The sequence below is a fragment of the Dunckerocampus dactyliophorus genome, chromosome 8, assembly GCF_027744805.1.
Source record: "Dunckerocampus dactyliophorus isolate RoL2022-P2 chromosome 8, RoL_Ddac_1.1, whole genome shotgun sequence".
Taxonomy (NCBI): domain Eukaryota; kingdom Metazoa; phylum Chordata; class Actinopteri; order Syngnathiformes; family Syngnathidae; genus Dunckerocampus; species Dunckerocampus dactyliophorus.
The window spans coordinates 4,318,597-4,344,595 of record NC_072826.1 but is presented as its reverse complement, the minus strand read 5'-3'; the positions used below and the strand labels follow the sequence as shown (position 1 = coordinate 4,344,595).

The following is a 25,999-nucleotide window of genomic DNA, read 5'->3' as shown; positions in this document are numbered from 1 at the left end:
GGGAATAAAGCCAAAATATTATGACAGTAAAGTCATAAAGTTCCGAGGAGAAAAGTGACGACCATTATTTAAAAAGAAAGTTGAAATATTTGGGGGGAAAAAACATCAAAAATGGGGGGAAAAAGAGAATAAAGTCCTAATATTACAAGGAGAAAATTACGAAGATTGTTGAAGATAATTTTTAAAAAAACTGCAGAAATGAGAAAAAACAACTGTGATTTTACGAGAATAAAGTCCAAACAGGAGAAAAAAGTAGCAATTTTACAAGAATAAACTCTGAATACTGTGAGGAAATTAAAATAATATAATTTTACTTGCATAGAGTTGAAAAATTTAAGAATTTTTTAATGTTGTAATATTATGAAAAATCAAACAAAATAAAGTTGTCATTTTTGGAAAATTAGGTTGTGGAAAAAGTTCTAATATTTTGGTAATGAAGCCAAAATACTCTGACAATAAAGTCAGAATATTACGAGGAGAAAAATGATTAAGATTATTTTAAAAGAAAGTTTAAATATGTGGATTTTTTTTTTTTTAAACAGCAAAAAATGGAGGGAAAAAACAGCGAAGCTCATACTCATAATAGGCCTTTTCGCTTAGCGTCCTGAATATCACAAAGCTGAGATGCATTTGTTTCTTGAAATGAACATAAATTAGAAAACACCAAAGTGGCAGGAGACCATCAGCAGGATGGATGGATTGTAGGATTTACGATGAAACTTCAGAGCAAAAGAAAGAAGAAAACGTGCTTATTGTGATGCATATCATGGACTTGCATGCAATGACAGAGCAAAGCCAGCATGTGGCGCATAGATTAGTGGTCAGATCAGAACCTTCCGCTTCCGATAACCTGCAATGATGACGGTAATAAAGCCTGGCGATCATGGAGAAGCCGTCGCACACGTTCCCACAGGCCGCCATGTTGACAGCTTTACTGGCAACAGCATGGAAAAGTCATGAAGGTAAGAATAATAATCATGCGATGCAAACCTCACACCTGCACTCACCATCTTGTTCCTGCACCGGTGCTCACGACACGCTTCATATTCAACGCTTCATTCCGTGAATAATAGGCAAGGCCAAGGAGGTAATAAAGTCATAATATTGCAAGAAATAAAAGACATTTTACAAAAATTGTTGTGGTTTTTTTTGTTGAAAAAAAAAGTAATTTTTGGAGAACTTTCAAGAAAAAAGTAGGAATTTTACATGAATAAAGTAGTAATATTACAAGAAAAAAATGAAGATAAAGGTGTCATTTATTGTCATTTTTCTTGTCACCAAAGCCAGAAAATGAATAAAGTTGTCATTTTGAAGAAAATGTATAATTTACAAGAAGATATTATTTTACATAGAAAAAAAAGTCCTATGCTTACAAGAATAAAGTCATAACATTACAAGAAACAAAACGACATATTTTAAAGACAGTGAATATTAAATCAAATTTTACTCAAAGTTGCGTTTTTTGTTTTTTTTGGAATGACTAAATTTGAGGATAAACTTGTAATTTATTTATTCTCATTTTTCTTGTTACCAAAGCCAGAAAAAACATAATATTACTCGAAGAAATGTAGCAATTTTACACAAATAAACACAAGAAAAAGTCGTAATATTTGAATAAATGTAGCAATTTTACACAAAGAAAGAAAAATACTCAAAAAAAATCACAATATTATGAGAATAAATGCAGCAATTTTACACAAACAAAGACAAAAAAATACTAGAAAAAAATCTTAATATTACTAGACTTGATGTAGCAATAAATGCAGCAATTTTACACCAAAAAGAAAAAAAATACTAGAAAAAAATCATAATATTACGAGAATAAATGTAGCAATTTTACACAAACAAAGACAAAAAAATACTAGAAAAAAATCTGAATATTACTAGACTAGATGTAGCAATAAATGTAGCAATTTTACACCAAAAAGAACAAAATACAAGAAAAAATGAATTTCAAACAAAGTAGTGAGGGTTTTTTTTTTTTTTAGAAAAATGTGAAATTTTCAGGACAAGTGTAGGAATTGTACAAAATAAGAGAACATCAAGGTCAATCTAGCAGAAGGCTTCGGAGGGGGAGGTGTGAGCCGTGCGTGACATTTTTACGGGCTGCCTTTGGAAGCAAAAACGTTGGGTGAAATCCAAACCGTCCAACTTTTGTGTGTGACGTTGGAGACATGATGGTGACGACGGCGATGGTCGTAACCAGTCGAACGGGAAAAAAGGAGGAGCGTATTCGTCCCAGCAGTGATTGACTTTGAAGTCTGGAACATGCGGGCTAAATCCACGTGGATAAACGCGGACGATAAAGAGTCCATTTCTATGCAAATCTGCGTCGCTTTGTGGCCACGCCACAAGGTGACCTACAGATGCTTATTTTACGTAAACAAGTCTCTCATCAAACTGTGGCGATGACGTCTTCATCCTTGCAAACACTTTCTTTCTTTCACGGCCGCATGGAGGAGACCGGCTGCTCCAGTTTCCTGCTGAGCCTTTTTCTGGAGGCGTGTCTCCAAACCACGTCTCCACGTGCCTCCGCGACTTATCATCATGCATGTGCAGTACATGTGCAGTACATGTGCAGTACATGTGCAGTACATGTGCAGTACATGTACAGTACATGTACAGTACATGTGCAGTACATGTAGTGTACATGTACAGTACATGTACAGTACATGTGCAGTAAATGTACATGTACTGCACATGTACTGTACATGTACAGTACATGTACATGTACAGTACAAGTACAGTACATGTACAGTAGATGTGCATCCACTTTAACGTTCGCCTTGCTGCAAGCTTTGAGGCCGGAATGTAAGAAAGTCGCCCGGAGAAGCGAGTGCCGCCATCTTGCACGCGGACGTTATGTTATGTTGCTACGCTGTACATTTTATGCTTCATTAGCACACGTTTATACATTATTACAGCGTTACGCTCAACGGATGAAGGAGCTGCGGAAAAAACTGTCCATTTTTGGAGGATGAAATCAATATCAATAAAAAGTGTGGATATGGGGAACCACTCTTTTATTTTTTTTTTAAATTTTTTTTAAATCTCTGGTGTTCCTGCGTACCTCCAGTGGCACTCCGACCACAGTTTGAGGGCCGTGATTGAGGCACAAATGGAAAAAAGGGCTATAATTTTACAAGAATAAAGTCAAAACAGTAGAAGAAAAAAGTTGCAATCATACAAGAATAAACTAGTAATATTAGTAGGAAAATGATGTCATTTTAGTCGCATTAGGTTGAAATATTACAGAAAAAAGATGTTATTTTTTTAAAAGTTGTAATACTTTGAGAAACACACAAAATTCAGATTTTCTAATAATAAAAAAGCTGTCACTTGTGGAACATGAGGTTGCAGCAAAAAGTTACGTTACGAGAATAAAGTCAAAATATTACGGGAATAAAGTCGTAATTACAAGAAGAAGAAATAGAAAATAGTTGGAAAAAAACAACAGAAATGGAAAATACCAGCTATAATTTTACGAGAATAAAGTCAAAATATTACAAGAACAAAGTTGCAAGTCGTACTTTTACGAGAATAATGTTGTAGCATTATAAGGAAATATGTCATTTTAGTAGCATAAAGTTGAAATATTCAAGACAGAAGAGGTTATTTTTTAGAAGTCGTAACATTATGACAAACAAAATTGTAATTTTATAATAATTAGAAAGTCAAAATATTATGAGAATGATGTCATAATTACAAGAAAATTTACAAGAAAGTTTAAAAAGTTTGAAAATGTAAAAAAAAAAACAATTTTACAAAAATAAAGTCAAAATATTAGAAGAAAAAAGTCGCAAGTTGAGAAAAGTTGGAAATAAAAAACAGAAATGTAAAAAAACAATTGTCATTTTACAAGAATAAAGTCAAAATATTAGTAGAAAAAAGTTGCAATTTTACAAGATTAAACATGTAAAAAAGGAAAAATAATGTCATTTTAGTCGCACAGAGTTGAAATATTAAAGAAAAAACTCAAGTCTAACTAAAGTTGCAATTTTGAAAAAATGTGGTTGTGGAAAAAGTTACAATGTTATGGGAATGAGGACAAAATATTATGAGAATAAAATCTAAATATTACGAGAAGAAAATTGACAAAGATTATTTAAGAAGAAAGTTGGGGGGGGGGGGGGGGGGGTGGTGGCAAAGATGTAGAAACAAAAGATCACAGAGTGAAGTTGTTACTGATAATGTGCTTTTTCACCTTCTGTCTACCACAAAGCTGAGATGTGAAACACATACTGTACAACTTCCTCGCATGCGGTCTATTTACAAAATGTCAAAGCGGCAAAGTTGCTTTCTTTCATTTCTCACTGTGTGGCCCTCGCTGGAGAAAGTCGGGACACCCCTGCATTAACGCTAAATGCTCAGATGGTGACGTTTACTGAGAAAACATTTCTTTTCCATACTTTAGCCAAACACTTTCACTGTAGCGCATGAAAAGAGCCCCCATAATGAGCACAAAGACAGTACAGTATTCGGTACACCTTCACAGCTAATAAACAACACCCAGCGTGTTACATGAACACCTCTCCTCCTAAACACTGAGCATCGTTATCTTTGTACAGGCATCGGAGCTCATTGTGCACATGTACCTAATCAAGTGTCCTCATGTCTTCAGGCGGTTCTGTGTAAGGTCACCCACCACACACACACACACACACACACACACACACACAGCGTTTTGTCATTGACTGCAGTTCTCCAGTGACGTGCAAACACACGCCCTCGCCTCCAAGCAGTGAACCTCCTTCCCGGCACTAAAAGGTCAGAGTAAAGACGTCTTTTCATGTCCTGCGGTGAGAAGGGAACATCCACGCTACATACTGTATATTTTCACAGTTAAGCCTCATTGTGTATCCAACAAGTTTATTTGTGACACATTTCATGTACTGTATCATTGAAATACAGTATACAGTACACGCACAGTACATGCGGGATGTATTTAACGTCCTGTGTAGCGCTGATGCTGCCTGCGTACCACAAGCGGTGGAAGCAGTGCTTGGCTTTTCCTGAACTGGTGAATTTACTGAATGCTTCTGGAACATCAGGTGCCAAACTCGAGGCCCGGGTGCCACCTTATGGTTTTATGTGACCTGCAAAAGCCTGCAAATAATGCAAACCAAAAAGATTTTTTTAAATTACTTTAATATTTTAAAAATATATATATTTCTAAATTTTTATTGTATTATTGATTTACTTTTTTAAAGTTATATTTTTGATTTTTTTTACTTTTAAAAAATATGTTCTTAATATTTGATAATTTTATAATAAATTAAAAATTTTAAAATATATTTTCAATTGTCTATTTTTCTAAATATTTTTATATATTTTACATTTTTTACTTTTTAAAATATATTAATATATTTTTAAACAATATTTTTTTCAGCTTTTAAGTTATATTTAATTAAAAAATATTTAGATTTTTTTTATTTTATTTCACTTTATATTTATATTTTTTATATCTATTTTGTGTAACTTTTATCTTTTTAACTTTATATTCATATATTTGTAAAAAAATAAAATAAAATTACATCTCATTTTATTTTCACCTTTTAAGTAAAATTTTTGATTTTTAATTTTTTTAAAACAATTTTTTTTATTTTGTTATATTTATATATTTGTAAACAATATTTATATATTTTAATTTTATTCTTTTACCTTTTAGGTTATATTGATTCTTAATTAAAAATAAATATTTCTAAAACATATTTTTTTGAAATCACAAAGATCCATCTTTCTTGCTAAATGTATCCGTCTTATTCTTGTTGCTGTCAAATCCAAATTAAAAAGTGAATTATGTAATAGTTGTCCACTTGGCACATTGACTTCTTTCAATGGGAAGTTTGTTGGTAAAACACAAAGTGAAAATGCTAATAATGAAATGTGTCATGCTATCATGTGGTGTTAGGTTAGTAGTGTTGCAATAGTAAAACATTCTATGCTCGTGTACTGTACATTCAAACACTGTGTTTCATTGGTAAAACTGCTTGAAAATGAGTATGGTTTGACATTAACAGGTGGCCCTCTGAGGTTCGCCATGACTGCAACGTGGCCCACAGTGAAACCCGCTTTGACGCCCCTGTTTAAATGCAGAATGATCGTCAATGGAAGCCAATCATTGGGTCATGCTGCCCCCTTGTGGACAAATGCGTGTACTCGTAGTTTGACACAGACAAGCAAGCAAACAAGCAAAACACGTTTAGCTCATATCTTTTTTTTTTTTTTTTTATGAAAAAATGTGCCAATGACACAACATTCACACAAAAATGACAAAATTAAAAACCCAAAAAAGTTGAAGCTTTAAAACAAACTTTAACCGTGGCCAGCGAGCTTGGACATTTTTTTCCAAGTAAGACAAATCAAAGTGTTTCTTAAAGTACATGAATAATGGCCAAATGAATACCGCCCAAGATACGACATCAAGGCTCCTCTGCAGCGTCCGTGTGTGTTCTGGTTACATCACGATCAAACTGATTTCACTCCAGTTCCTTAAAGCGTGCAAACATGGCTTTGCGCACCGCTTGCTTGTAGGTGGCGTGGTCCCAAGCCGCGTGCTCTTTCTTCTGACGTCGCTGTGGAAAACCAAGAACAACATGACAACAACTCATGATATTAACCACGTAAATGTCAGAATAAAAGCGTGACACTCACAGGCGGAGCTTCAGAGCCTAAACCGGGCCTCTCGCCGACTTTACTCGTCTCCCTGAGGACAAAGCGGTCAACGTGAAACACTACAAATTTATAAACAAGGCGGACGTTGTGTTAGAGCAGGGGTGCCCTAAGTGCCTGTCTTTTTATTGGCCCGCAGCCCATTCGAAAAATATCATTTTAACAAGAAAACTACAATAAAATATGCAGTAATTTTACAAGGAATAAAGTCTGAATATTACGAGAAAAAAGTTGAAGCCAACAAGAAAAAGTCATCATTTTACAGGAAAAATGGTAGTAACATCAATGGTTTAGTAGCATCATTTAAAAAAATTAAAAAAAACAGCAAAAATTGAAAAAATGGCTGTAATTTCACAAGAATAAAGTCAAAATACTAAGAGAAAAAAAATCACATTCCACTTATTCTAAAAAATATAATTTAAAAAGAAAACTAAAAAAATCCCAACATCAGCAAAAATTGAAAAATTTGCAGTAATTTTACAAGAATGAAGTCAAAATATTAAAATGAATTAATTTTATTATGTATAAATATTTAAATATTCTAACAAGACAAAAAGTCGCAATTTGAACAATAATAAACTTGGAATATTTTGAGGAAAAATGTAATTTTAGTAGCATGAAGTTGTAATATTAAAGAAAAAAGGCATTTTATTTATATTGCAGGAAACAAAACAAAATAAAGTTGTATTTTTGGGGAATATTGGGTTGGGGAAAAAAGTTAGATTATAGGAATATGGTCAACATATGTATGATGAGAATAAAGTCATAATATGATGAGAAGATCATTTGCAAGTGAGAGTAAAAATGAACAAAAAAATGCTGAAATTGTACAAGAATAAAGTCGTATCCTAACGAGAGAAAAAAGTTGCAATTTTACAAGAACAAGCTCAATTGTACTACACAGAAGAATGTCATTTTAGTAGAATAGACTTGAAATAAAGAACTTTTTTTTAAGTCGTAATATTATTAGAAGCAAACAAAACATTTTTTTGTAAAATTAGGTGGGGAAAAGTTATAATGTTATAGGGATAACGTCAAGAATATTTATGAAGATTACTGAAGAAAGTTGAAATATTTGGCAAATTAAAAAACAGAAATGGAAAAACAGCTGTAATTTTACGTGAATAAAAGTCTTATTCTAACGAGGAGAGAAGTCTCAATTCTACGAGGACAAACTCGTAATACTATGAGGAAAAATAACGTCATTTTAGTAGCATAAAGTTGAAATATTACAGAAAATATGCTTTATAGCTGTAACAAAATTAGGTTGGGGAAAACTATATTATGGGAATAAAGTGAATATATTACGAGAAGAAAATGTATTGTTTAAGAAGAATGTAAAAAAAAAAAAAACAAAACAAAAAAAAAAACAACAAAAAAAAACTGTATGTGGCCCTGGTTGGAAAAAGTTTGGCCACCTCTGCATTAGAGGTTAGAGGTTAGGTGCTGATGGTTGTACCTGGATCCTCCAGCCCAGGTGTTATGATGCTGTGACTGTTGCTGTTGCTGCTGCTGGTGGTGGTGATGGTGTTTCCTCTTCTTCTGTTCCGGTGACCTGACACTTTCTCTGCTACTCAGCTGTGTGGAAAATGTTTGACTCATCTTTTAGGAACGGGCTACACACACGCACACATCCACTTTGTTCATTTGACTTACTTCTTTTTCCTGGTTCTCTAGTGCCTCCAGCTCCTTCTTTGACCTCTTGATCTTCAGGTGGATCTCCATATTTTGCTGAGAGAGACAAACAAGCATGAAAGGATATTCCAGATGGATATACGTACTTCTGGAGAACGGCAGCGAGTACCTTGTGAAGGTCAGAGAGCTGTTGGTGGCGTATGAGAGCGTCCTTGTTGGGGAACTGTCTCCTGCACAGCAAACAGGCCATCTTCTTCCAGTCTGTCAGCTTGTCCTCTTTGTCCTCACACTGCTTGGCCTGGCCGCTCTTTGCGACGTCCTCCTTGTCCTCCTCCACCTCTTCGTCGCTCCCGGCAGCGTAGTCTGACGCCAACATGCCCAAGGAGCCCATTGGCCGCTGAGGCGGGAAGAAAGACGATGCAGACATCGCTATTAATAGAACATCTTTACAAAGCTGCCATTGCATTTGATCAGTGTTTATGCTGCTCAGTGAATGTGTGTTTGTGTGTGGTCAGTTAAAGATGACATTGAAGTGCTTACCTTTGACTCTTTTTTAGGTGGCGCGAGAGGCTTTTTAAAGAGATCCTCACCAGCTGAGTTCTGTGAATGCGTAACAACAGTGCACTTTTCAAGAGATTCAAGATTCAAGAGAGAGAGGAGTTTTATTGTCATGTGCATGGTAAAACAGCAGTTATACCATGCAATGAAAATTTTTACAAATTAGCTGTGTGCATCTGGTTCTTTAACTTTTTTACACCAAGTACCGCCTCAAATAAGATTTAGCGTTGCAAGTACTGCCTGGGCTTACCATCGTGGTTTCGCTTGGAACATGTGACTTGCACTCTCCGGTGGTGCACGAGGAGAGTTGAACATTAATATTTGAGCAAAGGAAAACTCAATTTTCACTAATCTTTTGTGAATAAATGTGTATTTGCACAATTATTTTTAGAGATGCATGATATCTTTTTTTTTTTTTTCAAACCGATACAGATAACTTTCTGCTTCTTAAGACCGAGATGTATGTAATGTGTGCACACTCACCTTCCTCTCAAAAATTGCAAAACCGGCGTCTGCGGACTTGGATTGTCTCCGATCGTCTTCCTCTCCGCTTTTCAGCAAAGGAGACGGGGCGCGGACGCCTTCCTTTTGGCGGTTCTGGATCTTTGCCCAGCGCTCCATGTCTTTCATGATCTGCAAAACAACAGACATTACTTGACTTCCTTCTCTGCATGCATTAGTGCGTCTTTTATGGTACACAATCAAAGAACAACCTTGACAGCAGCAAGACTTTTCGGCCTCTCTTCCTTGTTGTCTTTGTCTTTTCTAGCGGACTCGTCGTCTTCTTTCTTGTCCGAAGATGGGGTTGAACTCGGGACGGCCTCTTGATTGACACTGGCGTTGGAGATGAGTGCTTGCGGAGGAGCCGTGGTGGGAAATGGAGGTGCTGATGGTTTCTTCATGTCCAGAGGCGCGTCTGCGGCAGGGTTAGAGAGAATGGCCTGGTCCTCGGCGGTCATCGCCACAGGCTGGTTCTCCGCGGGGGTCCCCCCAGGCACCGGGACATACATCTTAGCTGCCGCATCCCAGTAGAGGTACTCTTGGTTTTGAGCATTGTAGAAGTACTGTACAAACAATTGTTAACTAGCCATTGGAACGGCTGGGTTATTCCATACACACTGTGATCCAGTACACTCACCCTGGAGCCAGGATCAAAGTACAGGGTGGTCTCAGGGTCGTAATAGAAGCCTGATGTGGAGTCGTACAGGTAGTTTGACATATCTGGGGTGTCAGCATCTGACAGACAGATGAGGTCTCTCCATGAGTAAAATCACCAACTCCACACACATGCACAATGGTCAGGAATGCAGGGATGGGGAACTGCATTCCTTTTGCTGACTCCAGATCTAATGAGTCACTCGCTGAAGTGAACTGGTCAGTCCCACTGGACTAACAACTTTTTACAAATGGCGGTAGTTTTTTATTTAGCTAGTGGTAGCAGGGGTGAATAAAGCGGCGTTTATGCTTGCACCATTTTGTCCCTGCAGTAGTACGCAACTTTGTGTGCCAATGAGTAAATTGGCGGTGAACAGGTGTGAAGAAGGTGTAAACTGTGCAGGGGCTGCATGCCAAGTGTGCAAAGAAAATTAGAAAAATGTAAAAAAAATTGTGGAATGCATAATTTCCATGAACGCACCGTAGCCTATGTGCGAACAATGGTGGCGGTGAGTATCAAAGCACACCTCTGCAAATCATTAACATGAATGGGTTAACTTTTCCACCAACTCTTTGCCTCGTCAGGGGGAATTCTCAATTTCTGTAGCCTCTTGGATCTTCCTTGTGATTTTCTGTCAATAACTAATCATAACACCCAAAGCGATGTCTTCTCGTAAGCAATTCCCTCTCCCACACTGTCCGTTTTGCTCTTTTTTTTCCTGCTCTTTGCAGTTTCTACCTGCAGCTGCGAGAAAATACACTTACCTTTCTTTTTTGCATGAGCTTCTTCTCGAGTTCAACATGTTGTAGGTCCTTTGCAAATAGAGAAATTAATGAAGCTACGGGGTGATGCCTGCTGTTGCGTGGCGTCACGCGGGACACAGCCTGACCAAATAATGCCACGACTGCTTCACTGATGCGGGAAGTGATGGTGGTGACAATACATATCCATGTGGCAACAATGCGTGTTACGTGTACTAATGTCGTGCACTACACAAAAACAGTACTTGACAAGGTGTGACTAAGTCGTGTGGGAGCGTGGTAATTTCGTGCCAATGCGCACCATTTTTGGTCACAAATTGCATGGCAAGTGTGTAATTTATGCGTAAACAGAATGCAAACAGTGTGTAAACTAGTCTTCACGCTTTTCAGGTGTGCCATAAATAAATAATTGACACAGTAAATGACAGTTTCAAATGAATCGTTCATGGCTTGCACATTACTACAAGAATGTTTGCATCAACTTGAGTGGGTTGCCACGTACAAAGTAATGCTGAATGTGCAATAGGTGTTCTTACCATACATAAAGCTCTGTGACTGGTCTAGGCTGGCTGTGGAATCTGCAGCCAGATGAGCTCCAGCTGCATGGTAGGACGGATCCAGAGTTTGGCTTGTGTCGTAGCCCATTCCCTATGAGGTGTTAGGAGAAACGCTGAGCTAAGAAAAGAGTCCTGTTTGAACTGAAAACCAATCTTAGTGTGCATGCTTGGCTTTGACAACCCTACCTGACTGGGGTCTGTAGACACAGGTGGATTACTGCTGCCAGCTGGTGACAAAGACAGGTAATTATAAGATCATTTGATGTTAAATGCTCAAAAGAATTGCTGAGTGAGTGAGAAGGTCCAACCTTGAATTCCAGGAGGTGGCTGCAAAAAAGGTGGCGGGCGGTACAACTGCTGCTGTTGCTGAAAAGCCAGAGAGAAATAGTCTGAAGGGGTCCACTTTTATCAATTTGTGTTACATGCATAACAAAACCAACCTCCATCATGCTAGCTGGAGGTGGATATCCCGGGGATGAACTGTTTGGTTTGTCAGGCTCTCGTCTGAAACTGAAACAGAGAGACAACGTGAATTCAAGTCAAGGAATGTTCACACAAATCACACAATGCAACACCACGACTTACTTTTGGTTCTTTAGGGGTCTGGCAACCTCAGCATACACCCTGACGTCGTCGATATAAAGGGGAACAGGCTTTGTCAGGAGGAGATCAACCAAGCGAGTGACTTGCTACAAAAGAAGGATCAATGTGGGGGAAAAAAAAAAAAAAAAAAAAGAGCGATTAATGCTGCCATAATGACAAAAATGTAACCATCCCGCCATTTTTCTATCTTGGGTTGGGTCAGGGGGCAGCAGCCTGAGCAGAGAAACCCATACTTCCCTCTCCTACTTTACTCCTCCTGGGGGTGCTCCCAGGCCAGCTGAGAGATATGGTCTCTCCAGCATGTCCTCGGTTTTCCCCGAGGCCTGAACACCTCCCTAAGAAGTCGTCCGGGAGGCATCCTGATTAGATGCCCGAGCCACCTCACTTGGCACCTTTCAATGTGGAGAAGCAATAGCTCCACTCAGAGATCCTCCCAGATGGCGGGGCTTCTCACCCAATCTCTAAGGGAGAGAGCCCAATCATCCTTCGGAGGAAACCCTATTCGGCCGCTTGTACCCATTTTCCTTTCTGCCACTACCCAAAGCTCATGACCAGGGGTGAGGATAGGAACTTAGATCGATTGTTAAATTGAGAGCTTTGCCTTTGCCCGGCTGCTTCACACTCTGCTGAGAACTGATCCAGTGAAATCTGAAGGCCATGGCCCGACAAAGCCGGCAGCACCACATCATCAAGTTGCGTACATATTTGAATGAAGAACGAACCTCATGAGAGTCCATGTCAACAAAACAGAAGCACTTTGCTCCGGGCGTCTTGGCCTTGATGAGACGGACGTTCCTCTCATCCAAATACGCAAAGGGATCCAAGGCTTTGAGGATAGTCTCCACTGTGGTGGTGGGCTTTATATTTTTTATGATCATGGCTACAGGAAGAAGAAGGCAAAGTGTAGTTTATCTGCTATGATAATGAAGAACAGACACGACAAGAATACTTACTTTTACTATCCTTAAAGACAGATTTAGACTGATGGGCATTATGTTGGGCAGTGTTATGGTTGCCCCAGGACTCTGCTTGCTTCTCGCTTTCTTGCTGTTGAAACTGCTGGTCCACCTGCTGCTGCCAGGCCTCTGGGGTCAGGTCAGAGTTGCGCTGCCACTGGGTGGGGGGTAAAGGCTCAGCGGGGACTGTTGGTGTGGACCCATTTAGGCTGGACTCTTCTAAGGGTTGCTCAGGTCTGGACAATTGTGGCTGCTGGGGTGAAGGTAAGGTCTGATGGGATTCCTAGATAACAGGAAGGATGTCAGGACAACATTCATGGGAGGTCCTTCGTTGCCCTCATTTATTCAAGAGACTACAGTCGTCCCTCGCTACATGGCACCCCCACTAATTAATTAATAAATGATCGCTGTTTCGTGGTGGACTACAGCCTATTATTACTTTTTTTAAGTGCATATTTAAGCAAATTGTACTTATTCTTGGCCTAAACTAAGTATTTTCAAGTATAAAAATTGCTAAATGACTTAAGTGAACTAAAATACAAGGCAGAAGAAGCGTTCTAATCGTGAATGTAGTATTCTACATTGGCCACTAGGTGTCCGTAATTGTTCGGTGAGACAAGCACAAGATGTGATTGCCACAACAGGCACACCAACAACATAACAAGCTAAAACTCAACTCTGAAATGGCAACATTACTTCCTGTCCTCCACACGTCAGTCCGCCTGCCACGAAGGTCCCCTAAGGAACACATTTACTGTGACACATGCGGAGGAGTTTTATTTACGTCTTAAATGGCTTATTTATGCTTTGATCAATCAGCCACCGATTAGTATCGTCCAGTTTCCGTAATGTCTGTCACTGGCGGCATTGAGTTATCCGCCGAGCTTTTGGTCTTCAGACTCTAGATGTGACTTTTTACCACAGTGACGTTGTGTTTTTAAAACAAACAAGCAATGCAAAGTTTGGAGGTCATTTTTTGCCCCAAGGAGAAGTGGATATTATTTTCATGGGGTACGTACTAACATTTGTCACTGAACAATTGTGCATGATACTATTGATTTCTTGTCTCCCAACACTATTTGTGTGTGGTTGTTTCACGAACATAAAGCCTTATGATGGCGATACTATCACAGGGGTCGCCTAGCTCGCTAGCTGATTTTGAGTAGCTCATCAAAGGTTCAAAGAATATTTGCTTCAAATTCAATAGCCAATAACACTCATCATAAATGAATTGAAAAATATACAGTTAATACATGTGACAGGTATCAGCCGATTTCACTCATGGATGATGGTCATCGGAAGTGGCAGCATAAAACCCCGATTGGAGCATCCCTAGTTATTTGCTCTTATTATGCCTACTATATTGGGTAATACAAGTGTAAAGCCATCATTACAACACATTGATGAGGCAATAGCCACTGCAGGAAACAAGAACCCGCTAACATGTGAATCTGTTATTTAGGTCCAATATGTCCTATTTGTCTTAGAATATCTAATATATCGGATAATACAGATGTAAAGGGGTGTTATTTCATATCTAGAGGGCTCTAATAATGTTACAAACGGTAACATTATGTAAACAGGTTTTCTACGCCATAACTACAAAAATATTCCATTTATTAATATTGAACCCTACTTTGCAAAAATTCACTTCTCGTGGTCGGGTCTGGAACCAATTAACCGCAATAAACGAGGGATAACTGTACTTTAAAAGAGAAAGTCTAGACTTACATTAACACTTCTATCATGCTCTTCTGGATGGGAGTAGCTCATGGAGACAGCTCTAGTGCCAACCTTTAGGGACCCCTGCAACAAGAGCACACGCATTCATTCAGAATTATTCTTTAAAAAGTGTAAATCTTGTCTAAAATACCAGTGACAAGCAAAGTGCACCATGGGAGGAATACTTAAGAGTGGTATGCTGAGCCAAGATCCAGTATCATCCTTAAAACAGGCAATAAGACCCCCCCTTGAGTAAACTGTGTAATAACTACAACTAAAACTGCAAGTTGAGGTTGTCAGTATAGTAGTAGTTCATAAAATGAGCCATCTTCGTCTAATATACCAAGTTGTGTCCACTGAGTGAAACCACCAAGCTCTTAATTAATTTGTCTTGACAATCCGTTCATAATCCAAAGGTAGACAGTTTTCCATCACAAACAGCAAATTCAAGGAGAGAAAGTGACAGATTGGCTTGCTTATTAACTTCAAATGAATGTTCACTTTCCATCCAATCAGGCATCATGTCCATCATATATCAGGTCTAACACAAATTCACCTGACTCATGTTGGAGGATTCAGCAAACTAATACTAACAGAACAACTTCAACATCCAAAATGTGCTTCTGAATCCAATTCGGAAGCCTTTCCAATCCAAGTCAAACATGGAAAGTCAAACTACACCATAAAGCAGCAGTTTCCTCTCACGACAAACGGAAAGTTGCGATTTGGATCGTTGACGATTATGAAGCTACCAACTAAACAATATCGTTTGTGTTTTGTACTGAACAAAGGGCAAAAGGAACAAGGCAAAAAAAAGTAATGCATTCATACAGCGTTTCCCCTTCTCTTAAGATGTGAGAGCCAGCATGTGCCAAAATGTTTGACTGCAAAGAAGCTGAAATCCACAAGGTCAGATTTCACTAATGGCAAGTTCCTGACGAAAAATAATAAACATAAAAAACAAAAATAATTGCCAGTTATTTGTTTTAAGACCCAACGGAAAGCAGAAAGAAGATAGAGGCAAAGAATACAAACTGGATCTGATCAGTGCAGTACACAGAAACCTACCAAGTGACCAAGTAAAGCATCGATGCCTGCAATTTCTTGCATGGTAATCCATCTCAGATGCCAGAGAACCATCACTTTGGACCAGAAATGTGCCCTGCATCACATTAGGAAACACCCTAGGAGAACCACATACTCCACAAACCACTCGTATAAGATTTTAAGGGTGGTTACAAAAGATGACAAGTTGGGGTGTCTAGAGATCCATTGATAAAGCCACAGCTCAGGTGCTTCTGACCCAGTGTGGCAGACCCTGTGACTATGTCAACCAAATACACCGAATAAGCCAAAGAAGCCGCTTCTGATTACAATATTTACTACTCCTATTAAGTCACCTTATGCAAGAGTTTAACAAACACAGCCTCTACTAAAGTATAGCTGCCACAGCAAAGAGACGTGGCCAAAGAAAAACATACAGTACAGGCAAAATGTGGTCTTCTTACAAGATACGGGGTTACTGGATGACGATCTTAGATCACTCTTGAAATTTGAAGTCGATTCCATGGCAACCCCGTTTTTTTGTAATTTGCTCAACAACTGTAATAACACATCCCAGGGGGAAAAGATGGTCGACACTTTTCACCCTCGTCATCGACCTCTTTCACAGAGGTGTCCCAAACATGGTGTACCAGATCCGTAGTAGTAGAACCCACATTTACGAAGACTGTATTTCACACGGAACCCAGAAATACGAGACACTGCGACACAGCATCCCACTAGCAGATGATTGGATACCAGGTAACGTCCATGTCAGAATCTGGTGTGACATGAAATACTTGTTCAACAGCCGCGTTTGCTTTCAACTACAAAAGGACGGGAGACACAAATTTAAAGGAAAAGTGAACTTTTTTGGGGGAATTTTGCCCATCATCCACAATCCTTATATGAGACATGAACACGCACGTCTTTCTCTTTTCTGTGCGTTTTAAGATATAAAAACAGGTAAAAAAAAAAAAAAAAAAAAAGGCGGCTAAGAATGCACCTAACGGGACACACCTATTCAGTCTATAAAGTCTTCTGAAAAAACCTCCAAAAAGCGCCAACACCACTCCATTTACATAATGTGACCTGCATATTTACCAAGCGACATTGTTATTATTATTGTTAACATTGTTACGCCCAAGAACTACGTTACCGGCGTAGTGACACCCTACCGGCTAGCTACTAGCCGGCTACCGACTAGCTTCACCAAACACTCACTCACAATGCCTCAGGCCACTAGCGAACGGTAACGCTACATATTTGAGGTGCTGCCAAAGCTGCTGTTTTTGAGTTTGGAAACGTTAACGCTAGGTGTAGCGTTCCTTTCTATGTTGCTGTGTGAAATCAATGCACCCAGGAAGAAGTTCCTCTCAGGCTTGAAATGAGCAAAATACTGCAAGTACTACATGTTATCATGATTGTACCTGTTACTACATGCTCACAGCATGGATATAAAACCATAAAACCTTGCTGGAGCTTTTTGGAGGTGTTTTAATAGCGGCCTTTCTAGGTGGAATAGGTGTGTCCCATTACGTGCATTAATTACCTCTTTTTACCTGTTCTTATATATTTAGAACACACAAAATAGCAAAATGTCGTACATGTCATGTCTCAGAAGGATTGTGGACGATGGGAACTTCCCCAAAATGTGCACTTTTCCTTTAAACTTCACACACTTTGCAGGAAGTGCTTTTACACGGGCGCCGTCCTGACTCCATTACAACTGTGACCCTGGAACATAGCGACTTGACTTCTTCCCATCATTTTGTCGGTTTAGGTAGTGTGAAAGGTGCTGTTAAATAATAGCACATTGCCATTGAAAGTCTTGTTTTCTATTTTTTATAAACAGTGATTTTAGATTATATTTTCAAAATATAGCTCAACAAATTATTTTTATCCATTAGAATTTACCGTGTATGGTTGGTAAAACATGGGGAGATTTATAGGGGTTTAAAAAAACAGCACAGACTGACTCTTCAATCTCTGCAGTCAGAGAAATTCAATTTGGAAAGCGAACCCGCCCCCTTTCCCTGTTCCATTCCTCCCCTATCTACTAAAATTGCCCTCTCGACCCCTCGTAATCCTGATGGGCGAGCGGCCTTGGTAGTGTGACGAGGATAGGCCACCTTGTTGGACTCCATGAAGTGGACTGCATCCTCGAGGTTTAAAAACTCCACATAGGCCGTATCGTAGCTGTAACCTGGGGACAGCATTTGAAATACAGATGGGTTTTTGTTAGTCAATTCCAGTAACCACGGTCATCTGCTACAACACAGAAGACAGCAGTTCGTTAAAACATCGAAATGAATGAACATTCCTCTGTAAAACAGCAATAAAGAACTTTCAATACATACCTTCTCAGGAAAAAACGGCATTTTAATTAATGCTCTAATGCTAGTCCATCTTCTGATGATTGAAGTCTAATAAGTGTTTTGCAGGAAATTCTTTGATAAAGATCTAAGGTGTTAAAACCTTTATTCCAGTACATTGTGTGGTGTTTACCACAGTGATGTGGAATTCAGGTTTACATCAAATGTACATTTGGGAAAAACAAGCAGCCTTTCATAAACGGGACTCATATTCCCACAACAACTTTCACTCTTATCTGACAGAGCAATCTCCTCATCAATCTGTTGACATTTGCATTCATTTTCAAGACCTACATAAACAGTCTCTGAAGGACACACACAATCAATCTCTCCTCACAGGTTCTCAGGCCATTCTTTAAGTGCCCAACATCCCCAGACATGGCAAATGATGGCATTATGGACGGACGACCCCCTCCCTGCCCCTCTGTGTAACTGAGCGAGACCACACGGGGCAAAGACAACAAAAGCAACCATGAGAGTAAAAAAAATAAAACTTTAAAAAATAAATAAATAAAAAATAAGAGTGCAGAGGTTTGAAAGAGCGCAATATCGAGGGACATGTAAGCGATCGAGTGCCCCAAACAGTTCCTCAAAAAACAGTCATTACCTGGGACAACGCTTTTAATCTTCATCCCTTGCTGAGGCACCCCATCCTCGACTGTAAAGGCACCAAGAATCTGCAAAGAAAAACATGTAATAATAGCATACCTTAAAATAACTATAAAAATGTGCTTTTCAATAACACAGACAGACACGCGCACACACACACACAAATAGGTCTGTCACGATAACAAATTTTGCTGGATGATAATTGTCCTACAAATTATTGCCGGTAAACAATATTATTGTCAACATTACTTTGAGAGCAATTTTTCCATGAATGTAATATTTCAGAATAATGCGAGTACCCCCCCATCAAAAGCAATACATTTCTGATTTTGAATCCGTGTCGCTTTTGTTATTGTCTAAATATTGACAAAGAACAGAGAAATAACCCGGAAATACTCTTAAATTGACATTGTGTGTCAATGCAGATGTCAGCTCATTTGCATATACACTTTCTTGACTGTCTTTTAGCAACATTGTGTGTGGAATACACCGTTTACTTTGAATGGGGTATAACGTTTTGTGAGGGTTTGGTGAAAGTGCATGTTTTGAATGCACCAAAACGCGTTTAGTGCACACTGTGGTCTTATACTTCGGGAATCACGGCAGCTGAAACGCAAGTTCCACTGTTTTGTATTATTTATTTCATTGTCTATCCTTACACCCTATTTTTCCAACCCAATCAGTCGAGACAGGTGGCCGCCCCACAGTGCCTGGGTTCTGTTCAAGTTTTTCCTTGCCTCCGTCGCCAAGTGCTTGCTCACGTGGGTTTTTAATTGGTTCTCTGTTGTCATTTATGAGTGTGGCCTTCATGTGTAAAGTGCCATGAGATAACTGTTGCTTTGGCGCTATGTAAGTAAATTTAATTTAACTGAATTATGTCTACTATATTAGGTAATATGCGTGTAAACATAACTATCGGGGTATTATTTCATGTCTAGAGGGCTCTAATTACGTTAAAACCGTATTTAGACGGTTGTACACAGGTTTTCTATGCTCTAACTAGGAAAATATTCAATTTATAAATAAGGAATCCTACTTTGTGAAAAATCACTTATCTAGGTCGGGTCTAGAACCAACTAACCACAATAAATGAGGGATTACTGTATAGTCTCTGAAGGGAGACTCATTGTGCTACACTTTGAAACCCCTACAAGAAAAAGAAGCATAAAATCACCTACATTTAGACAAATAACATATTTGACGTAATTTTACAAAAGAACAGATATCACTGGTGAAAATTCCAGAAGATGAGACGCCTTCTTTAAGGAGACTTTGGATGTGAGAGTACATTGGTGCAGCTATAGCAGGACTTCCAGGTAGAACATAGGTGGGCTCCAAGTGAGAGAGCCGCTGACAAAGGCTGCTCATCTCGTCCGATGAATTCAATAATTTTTCAGGTTATTTGCTTAACCTTCTGACTGTCATGCACATACGTGTTTTGGCTGCATTTGCTGCCGTTTAACTGATGATCACACCGTGAGGCTACAAAAATCACCATACTTCGTCACGAGTTTGTTCTTCAAATGCCTTTTTAAACTAAACCTTTTTAACGTGCTACCCCTGCAAGATATTTTTCATATCATGTGTTGGCAGGTAAGTTTCACACGGCAGACATGTTTGTTTGGCACGCCTGCACAGTGTGAAGGAAAGTGGGAGGACGCCACTACCCAAGGCACAACACTGCATGCAGGGATCGCTATAGGCTGAAGAAGTACAAGCCACAGGTGATTGGCTTTTGTGATCTGCGTTGATAGCCATTTAAATTGGCATGAGTCGAACATGTGCTGTGTCATGGAAATCAGCCGATATTTATCAGTGGCCGATCGATCGGAGAATCCACAGTTTATTCAGTATGTTTGCAGTACATTTTCACATGGCTATGGCTTCAAATCACTGTAGTCGTTATGTGTGCTTCATGACCCAGGAAGTAACTGCATTATCGCTGGAACACCTTTCAGGAGAATCACCCATTTGCATTTGCTTGCTTGTTATGCCTCATGACACTCACTTGTAACACTAGCAAGCACCAACACACACGCATGCACGTCAATTTACTGAGGCCAGCAAGACGGTCAAGTTTGTTTTATTCATCATGCGGTTAATTGATTTATCATCATGACAGGCCTACACACAAAGCTTATTTGATTACCTGCTCCATCGTAGCAGTCTTTGGAATACCAAATATGGATATTGTTGTGGACACTTTGTCCTCCACTGAGGCGTTCCTATAATCCTGATCCTTCCATGCAAGTAGTCATCAGAAGTTAGTTGTGAAACATTCTGGACACTTAAAAATTAAAATAAAAAAGACTTACCTTAGAACCAGATTCACTGAATTCTAGAGGCATGGCTGGTTTGGACTCTTTAATCAGTTGTGTTGCTTGAAGATCCTCCTGTTTATACTCAAAGTTTCTTCCAGAGCCTGTCCTGTAATCAATGTCTCTATAGTCTTGATCCCTGGCCTGTACGATGCTGCTGCTTTGGAACTCCTCCAGTTCTTCCACCTTGCCCCGAGTCTGCGATTCACTGTGTGGAACACCTTTGCTGAGTCCTTTAAAACTATCATTCGGCTTCACATTCTCATGAGCGGGCATGTTTTTGTCTAGATGGAATGGTTCTCCAAGCTTTGATTTGTGTGGACTTTGTGAGTCCTTTTCTGCCAGCCAGTGTTTATCCTTATTTTCTCCTACAGAAGTGCCAGGCAGGGGAGTTCTTGCGAGTCTAGAGTCTTGTACAGCGGTGTCTCTGCCCATTGGAGCAAAGTGGCCACCGTGTGAGAAGTGGACATCTTTCCCTGGGAAGTGAAAAGGCGGTCTGTCCCTCTCCGCAAATGGTGGTGGATCTCTACTGTTCACATCTCTCCTAAAACCAGAAGGGTAGGCAGGCTCAGATGCACCTTCTGTACTTTTATTCATACCTGGGTAAGGGGTTTTATCCTTTTGTCGCTTCTTCCATTCCTCTGCAAGAGTCATTTCTTCCCCGCTCCGATAGTCCATGAGGGGACTACCACTTGAATCCGGGCCCTCTCTCATTCTGGGCACGTGTTCTGTACCCGTTAAGTCTGATCTTTGCAACTTACTGGCATCAACAGGGATGTCAGATCTTGTCCTGTCCTTTGGAGGTACATCATTCCCAAATCTTAACGGAGAGCGCTCCCTGCCTCCAAATTCAGCCTGAGGTGCAGGGTGATTCCTAAAATCCATATCGGAATCAAAGCCACCTCTTTGATTAAACGGTGGCGGTCCCCTTCTGTCCAAGTCCATCATCCTCCTTTCACGGGGAGACATGTCCATATTAAAACGACTGTTATCTCCAATGCCCATTGGAGGCCGCGTGTCCCTATACACATGCCTGTTATCCACTCTTTCCATGGGAAAGCCTCTTCTCTCATCCATGTTGGGATAATTTAACCACGGCATATCATCGGGAAACGTGTCCCTGCCTCCCATGTCCATAAATCGGCTATTTTGCATATCTCTGCCTCCCATATCAGCAGAGTTCCTGCTAGGTCCATAGAAGCCTGGTGCATTCATCGTATTGTCCCCGACATCACCATCATACTGCCCTCGGAAGCTGAAATCTGGCCCATGATCAGGTCTGTAGTAATCTCTGTGTGGTTCTCTCCCACGCACATCACGCGGATCCATGTCATGGCAACTTAATGGTGGACCTTCCATCCTCCTCATGTCCATTGGTGGTAGATCTAGAGGTCTTGGACCCATGTGGCCCATGGGACCCATCATCCCTTCTCGACCCCTAAAATCAGGCATGGGTCGATCTCTTCCAAACATGTCGCCGTGATGATTACCCCTGTAATTGAGATGATCACAATTAATTGGACAAAAGAGCATCAACGTCCTTGTGAATTTTTCTATTTGAAATCGTTTTGATTATTTCTATTGTGAAAGGTGGTGGCTGTCATTTATTACTTGCGACATGAGCGACCCCATTAATTAAAATTGAGCTACAGTCATTCTATGACTCAGCTACATTGTGTGCGTGCATGTGCATGAAATTGTGCCGTTCACTGGCCCGCCTCTTCTAATCGTACCGAAGGAGGGGAAGTGTACCAAACCTATTAATGCCACACGCGTGAGGTGTGTGTTCTAAAGATGTAAAAACAGCTAAAAATGGGCATGTAATTAATGCACGTAATGGATTAACCTAGAAAGCCTGCTATTAAAAACACACCAAAAAATCTCCAACAGGTTTATGGTTTTATATCCACGCTGTGAGCACGTAGTAACAGGTACATTCATGATAACATGTAATACTTCAAGTATTTTGCTCATTTTAAGCATTTGTGGAACTTCCTTCCTGGGAGCATTGATTTCACATAGCAAGATAGAAAGGAATGCTACACCTAGCGTTAACTTTTCCAAAATCAAAACCACAGCAGCAGTGGCGGCAGCTCCAATATGTAGCGTTACCTTTTGTTAGTGGCCTGAGGCATTGCGAGCGAGTGTGTAGTGAAGCTAGTCGCTAGCCAGCTCGTAGCTAGCCAGTGTGGTGTGACGAGGTTTCACTACGCCAGTAACGTAGTTCTTGGGCATAGCAATGTTAATAACAATAATAATAATGTTGCTGTAGCTTGGTTAATATGCAGGTCACATTATGTAAATGGGTGTTGTTGGTGCTTTTTGGAGTTTTTTTCAGAAGGCTTTATAGGCAGAATAGGTCTATCCCCTTACATGCATTAATTAGCTGTCTCTTTTTAGCTGTTTTTATATCTTAAGAATGCACAGAAAAGAGAAAGATGTGTGTTCGTGTCTCACATAAGGATTGTGAACGATGGGCAAAATTCCAAACAAAGTGCACTTTTCCTTTAAGAAAAGTACAATGAAAAAATATGACAATATATTGGTATTTAGTCATTTAATTTCTGAAAAGCAGAAAAAAAATATTGGTGGATGGATGGATGAATGGTGATATTTCAGGTAAAATGCACACCGCACATGCACCACTGTAAAAAAAAAAACAACCAAAAAACACAATTTGTACATGTTTGTCTTCTGCTTCCCTGACAATGTTTCTTTTTCGTTTTTTTTTTGTTTCTTCTTAGATTTAAAAAAAAAAATCAATATAGTTTTCTTAAAGTAATGTTAAAATCTCATTTCATCTCCTTCTCGTAGACTCAATCTTGTGTATGTCTCCTCTTGTGACACCCGGTAGTATTTACCGGTAGTTAAATGCGGGTGCTAACTTCTTCTTTCGCCAGGCAGTGCATGAAAGAGGATAATGATCAAGATCCTTGGCTGATGAGTAACCGGTAAGATGTGGAAATCATTACAAAACACCAAAGAGGGATGATAGTAATTACCTAAATGGAGGTCTTCCTCTTGGTCCTTGCCCTGGTCCATCCCACATTTTCTGCAGACATTATTGTAACAAGAAAACAATGAGTTCAACTGACACGCTTCAAACAAAACTGAGCATTCGTTTAACCGGTTGAGCATGGAAATAGTCTTGTTATGTCCTTCTGGTGTGGAGTGTCGCTTTCCTTCCAGTGAGAGCGTTATTTTTAAAGAAAGATGGCTGCTGACGTCAATCACCACAAGCTGAAGAAAGGCCCGCTAACTGTAGCTTACGGCTAGCCCGTCGCCATCAAAGCTATTATCTTGGTGTGGAAACTCAAATATACCCGACCTTGTCAATAAGAATTATTATTACGGGGTACAGCTAAATAGGGCAAACAACGGACCATGATGAAGAACATTTAAAAGACGAATGTTTCCGTAGCGTGACTGCTAGCATATTGCTAGCATTAGCTTGGCTAACATTAAACCACTGGCGGCTTGGAGGCGCGTTGCTCACGTTCAGATATCGAATTACAGCCGACATTTTTGTGTGGACAGATTGATTATGTACCAACCTCGAACACGCGGGAGGATGTCGTCAATTAATTCCAATGGCGAATATTAATGGTGGCGTCTCAACGACGACAGCAACAAGCTGCAGCGAGTCACGTGACTGAGACACGCAGCAGAAGACTTCCGGTGTACTCATCTGAGCCATGCGCACGTCAAACATCTATTCAGGGTCGTCGAAGTGGGCGGGAATTATATATACAGTATACAGTATATATATATATATATATATATATATATATATATATATGTGTGTGTGTGTGTGTATATATATACTCGTACTTAATATACAATTGTGTAAAACAGGGGTGTCCAAACTGCGGCTCTGGGGCCATTTCTAGTCCGCAACTGTTTTTTTAAGTGCACATTCTACAGATATAATTTTACAAAAAAAAAAACACACAGCAAAAATGGAAAAATCAGCAGTAATCTAACAAGACAAAGTTGTAATTTTATGGGAATAACGTAATATTACTTGGAAAAAATAACGTCATTTTAGTAACATAAAGTTGAAAGAAAAAAAAGTTTTCATTTTATGTGAAACAAAGAAAGCAACGAATTAAATTTAAATTTTTGGAAACTTAAATTGCAGAAAAAGCTATACTTTTGCGAGAATAATGTCAAAATTACAATAAGAAAGTTGAAATAGCTGGAAAAACAACAACAGCAGCAGAAATGGAAAATACAAGAATTAAGTCAAAACATTAAGAGAAATGAGTCGTATTCTAATTCAAATTTATGGTAATAAACTCGTAATATGATGAGAAAAATTATTTTGTTGTCATTTTAGTAGTGTAGAGTTGAAATATTAAAGAAAATATATGTTGCTTTTTAGGAGTTGTAATATTATGAGAAACAAAGTTGTAATTGTTGGAAAATTTGGTTGGGGGAAAAGTTATGATATGGGAATAAAGTCAAAATATTATTTGAATAAAGTCATAGTATTATGAGCAATAAAGTCATAAGGAGGAGAAAATTTTGAATTAGAATTAAGAAGAAAGTTGAAATATTATATGAAATATTATTATATGTAATTTTGATGTACAGCGTTCCCCCGCTATAACGCGGTTCACTTTATGCCGCCTCGCTATTACACGGATTTGTATGAATGCATTTTGTTCTGCGTCTTGATTGGCTAAGGGACTATAGACCATCAATCCATCTCCTCCATTCCATGTGTCCTGTACAGTACAGTGTGCGTTCAGCTTGCCTAATTTACATAATTGATTGATAGCAGTGTGGCTCTTTAGTGCTGTATATTTGTATATTTGCTGAACAAGTTTTCTTCCCGACAAAACTCACAATGTCGACTAAACGCTCTGCACCGACACAGGCACCAGGCAGCGGAAGATCCTAACCATTGCACAAAAAGTTGGAATTGTGGACATGCTGAAGGAAGGTAGAACTGACGCAGCTGTAGGGCGCCATTACGGAATAAATGGATCTTCGGTTCATACCATAAAGAAGGAGGAAAATAACATAACAAG

The 25,999-nt window shown here is 39.3% G+C and overlaps 1 protein-coding gene across 1 annotated transcript; it reads right to left on the bottom strand.

Moving 5' to 3' along the window:
• Positions 1–5,620: 5,620 nt before the first annotated feature.
• On the bottom strand, positions 5,621–24,641 carry LOC129186672 (RNA-binding protein 10). Its single transcript, XM_054785151.1, has 23 exons — positions 24,518–24,641; positions 23,966–24,015; positions 20,961–22,455; positions 20,795–20,884; positions 18,644–18,713; positions 17,794–17,867; positions 14,630–14,704; positions 12,896–13,181; positions 12,665–12,822; positions 11,925–12,028; positions 11,780–11,849; positions 11,648–11,705; positions 11,526–11,566; positions 11,319–11,430; positions 10,004–10,101; positions 9,579–9,929; positions 9,349–9,498; positions 8,848–8,907; positions 8,477–8,704; positions 8,329–8,403; positions 8,132–8,250; positions 6,655–6,706; positions 5,621–6,575 (listed from the first exon to the last, which is right to left on the bottom strand). The coding sequence occupies exons 2-23, from the start codon at positions 24,010–24,012 to the stop codon at positions 6,480–6,482; spliced, it is 3,909 nt and encodes a 1,302-aa protein (XP_054641126.1). The 5' UTR covers positions 24,013–24,015; positions 24,518–24,641; the 3' UTR covers positions 5,621–6,479.
• Positions 24,642–25,999: the final 1,358 nt, after the last annotated feature.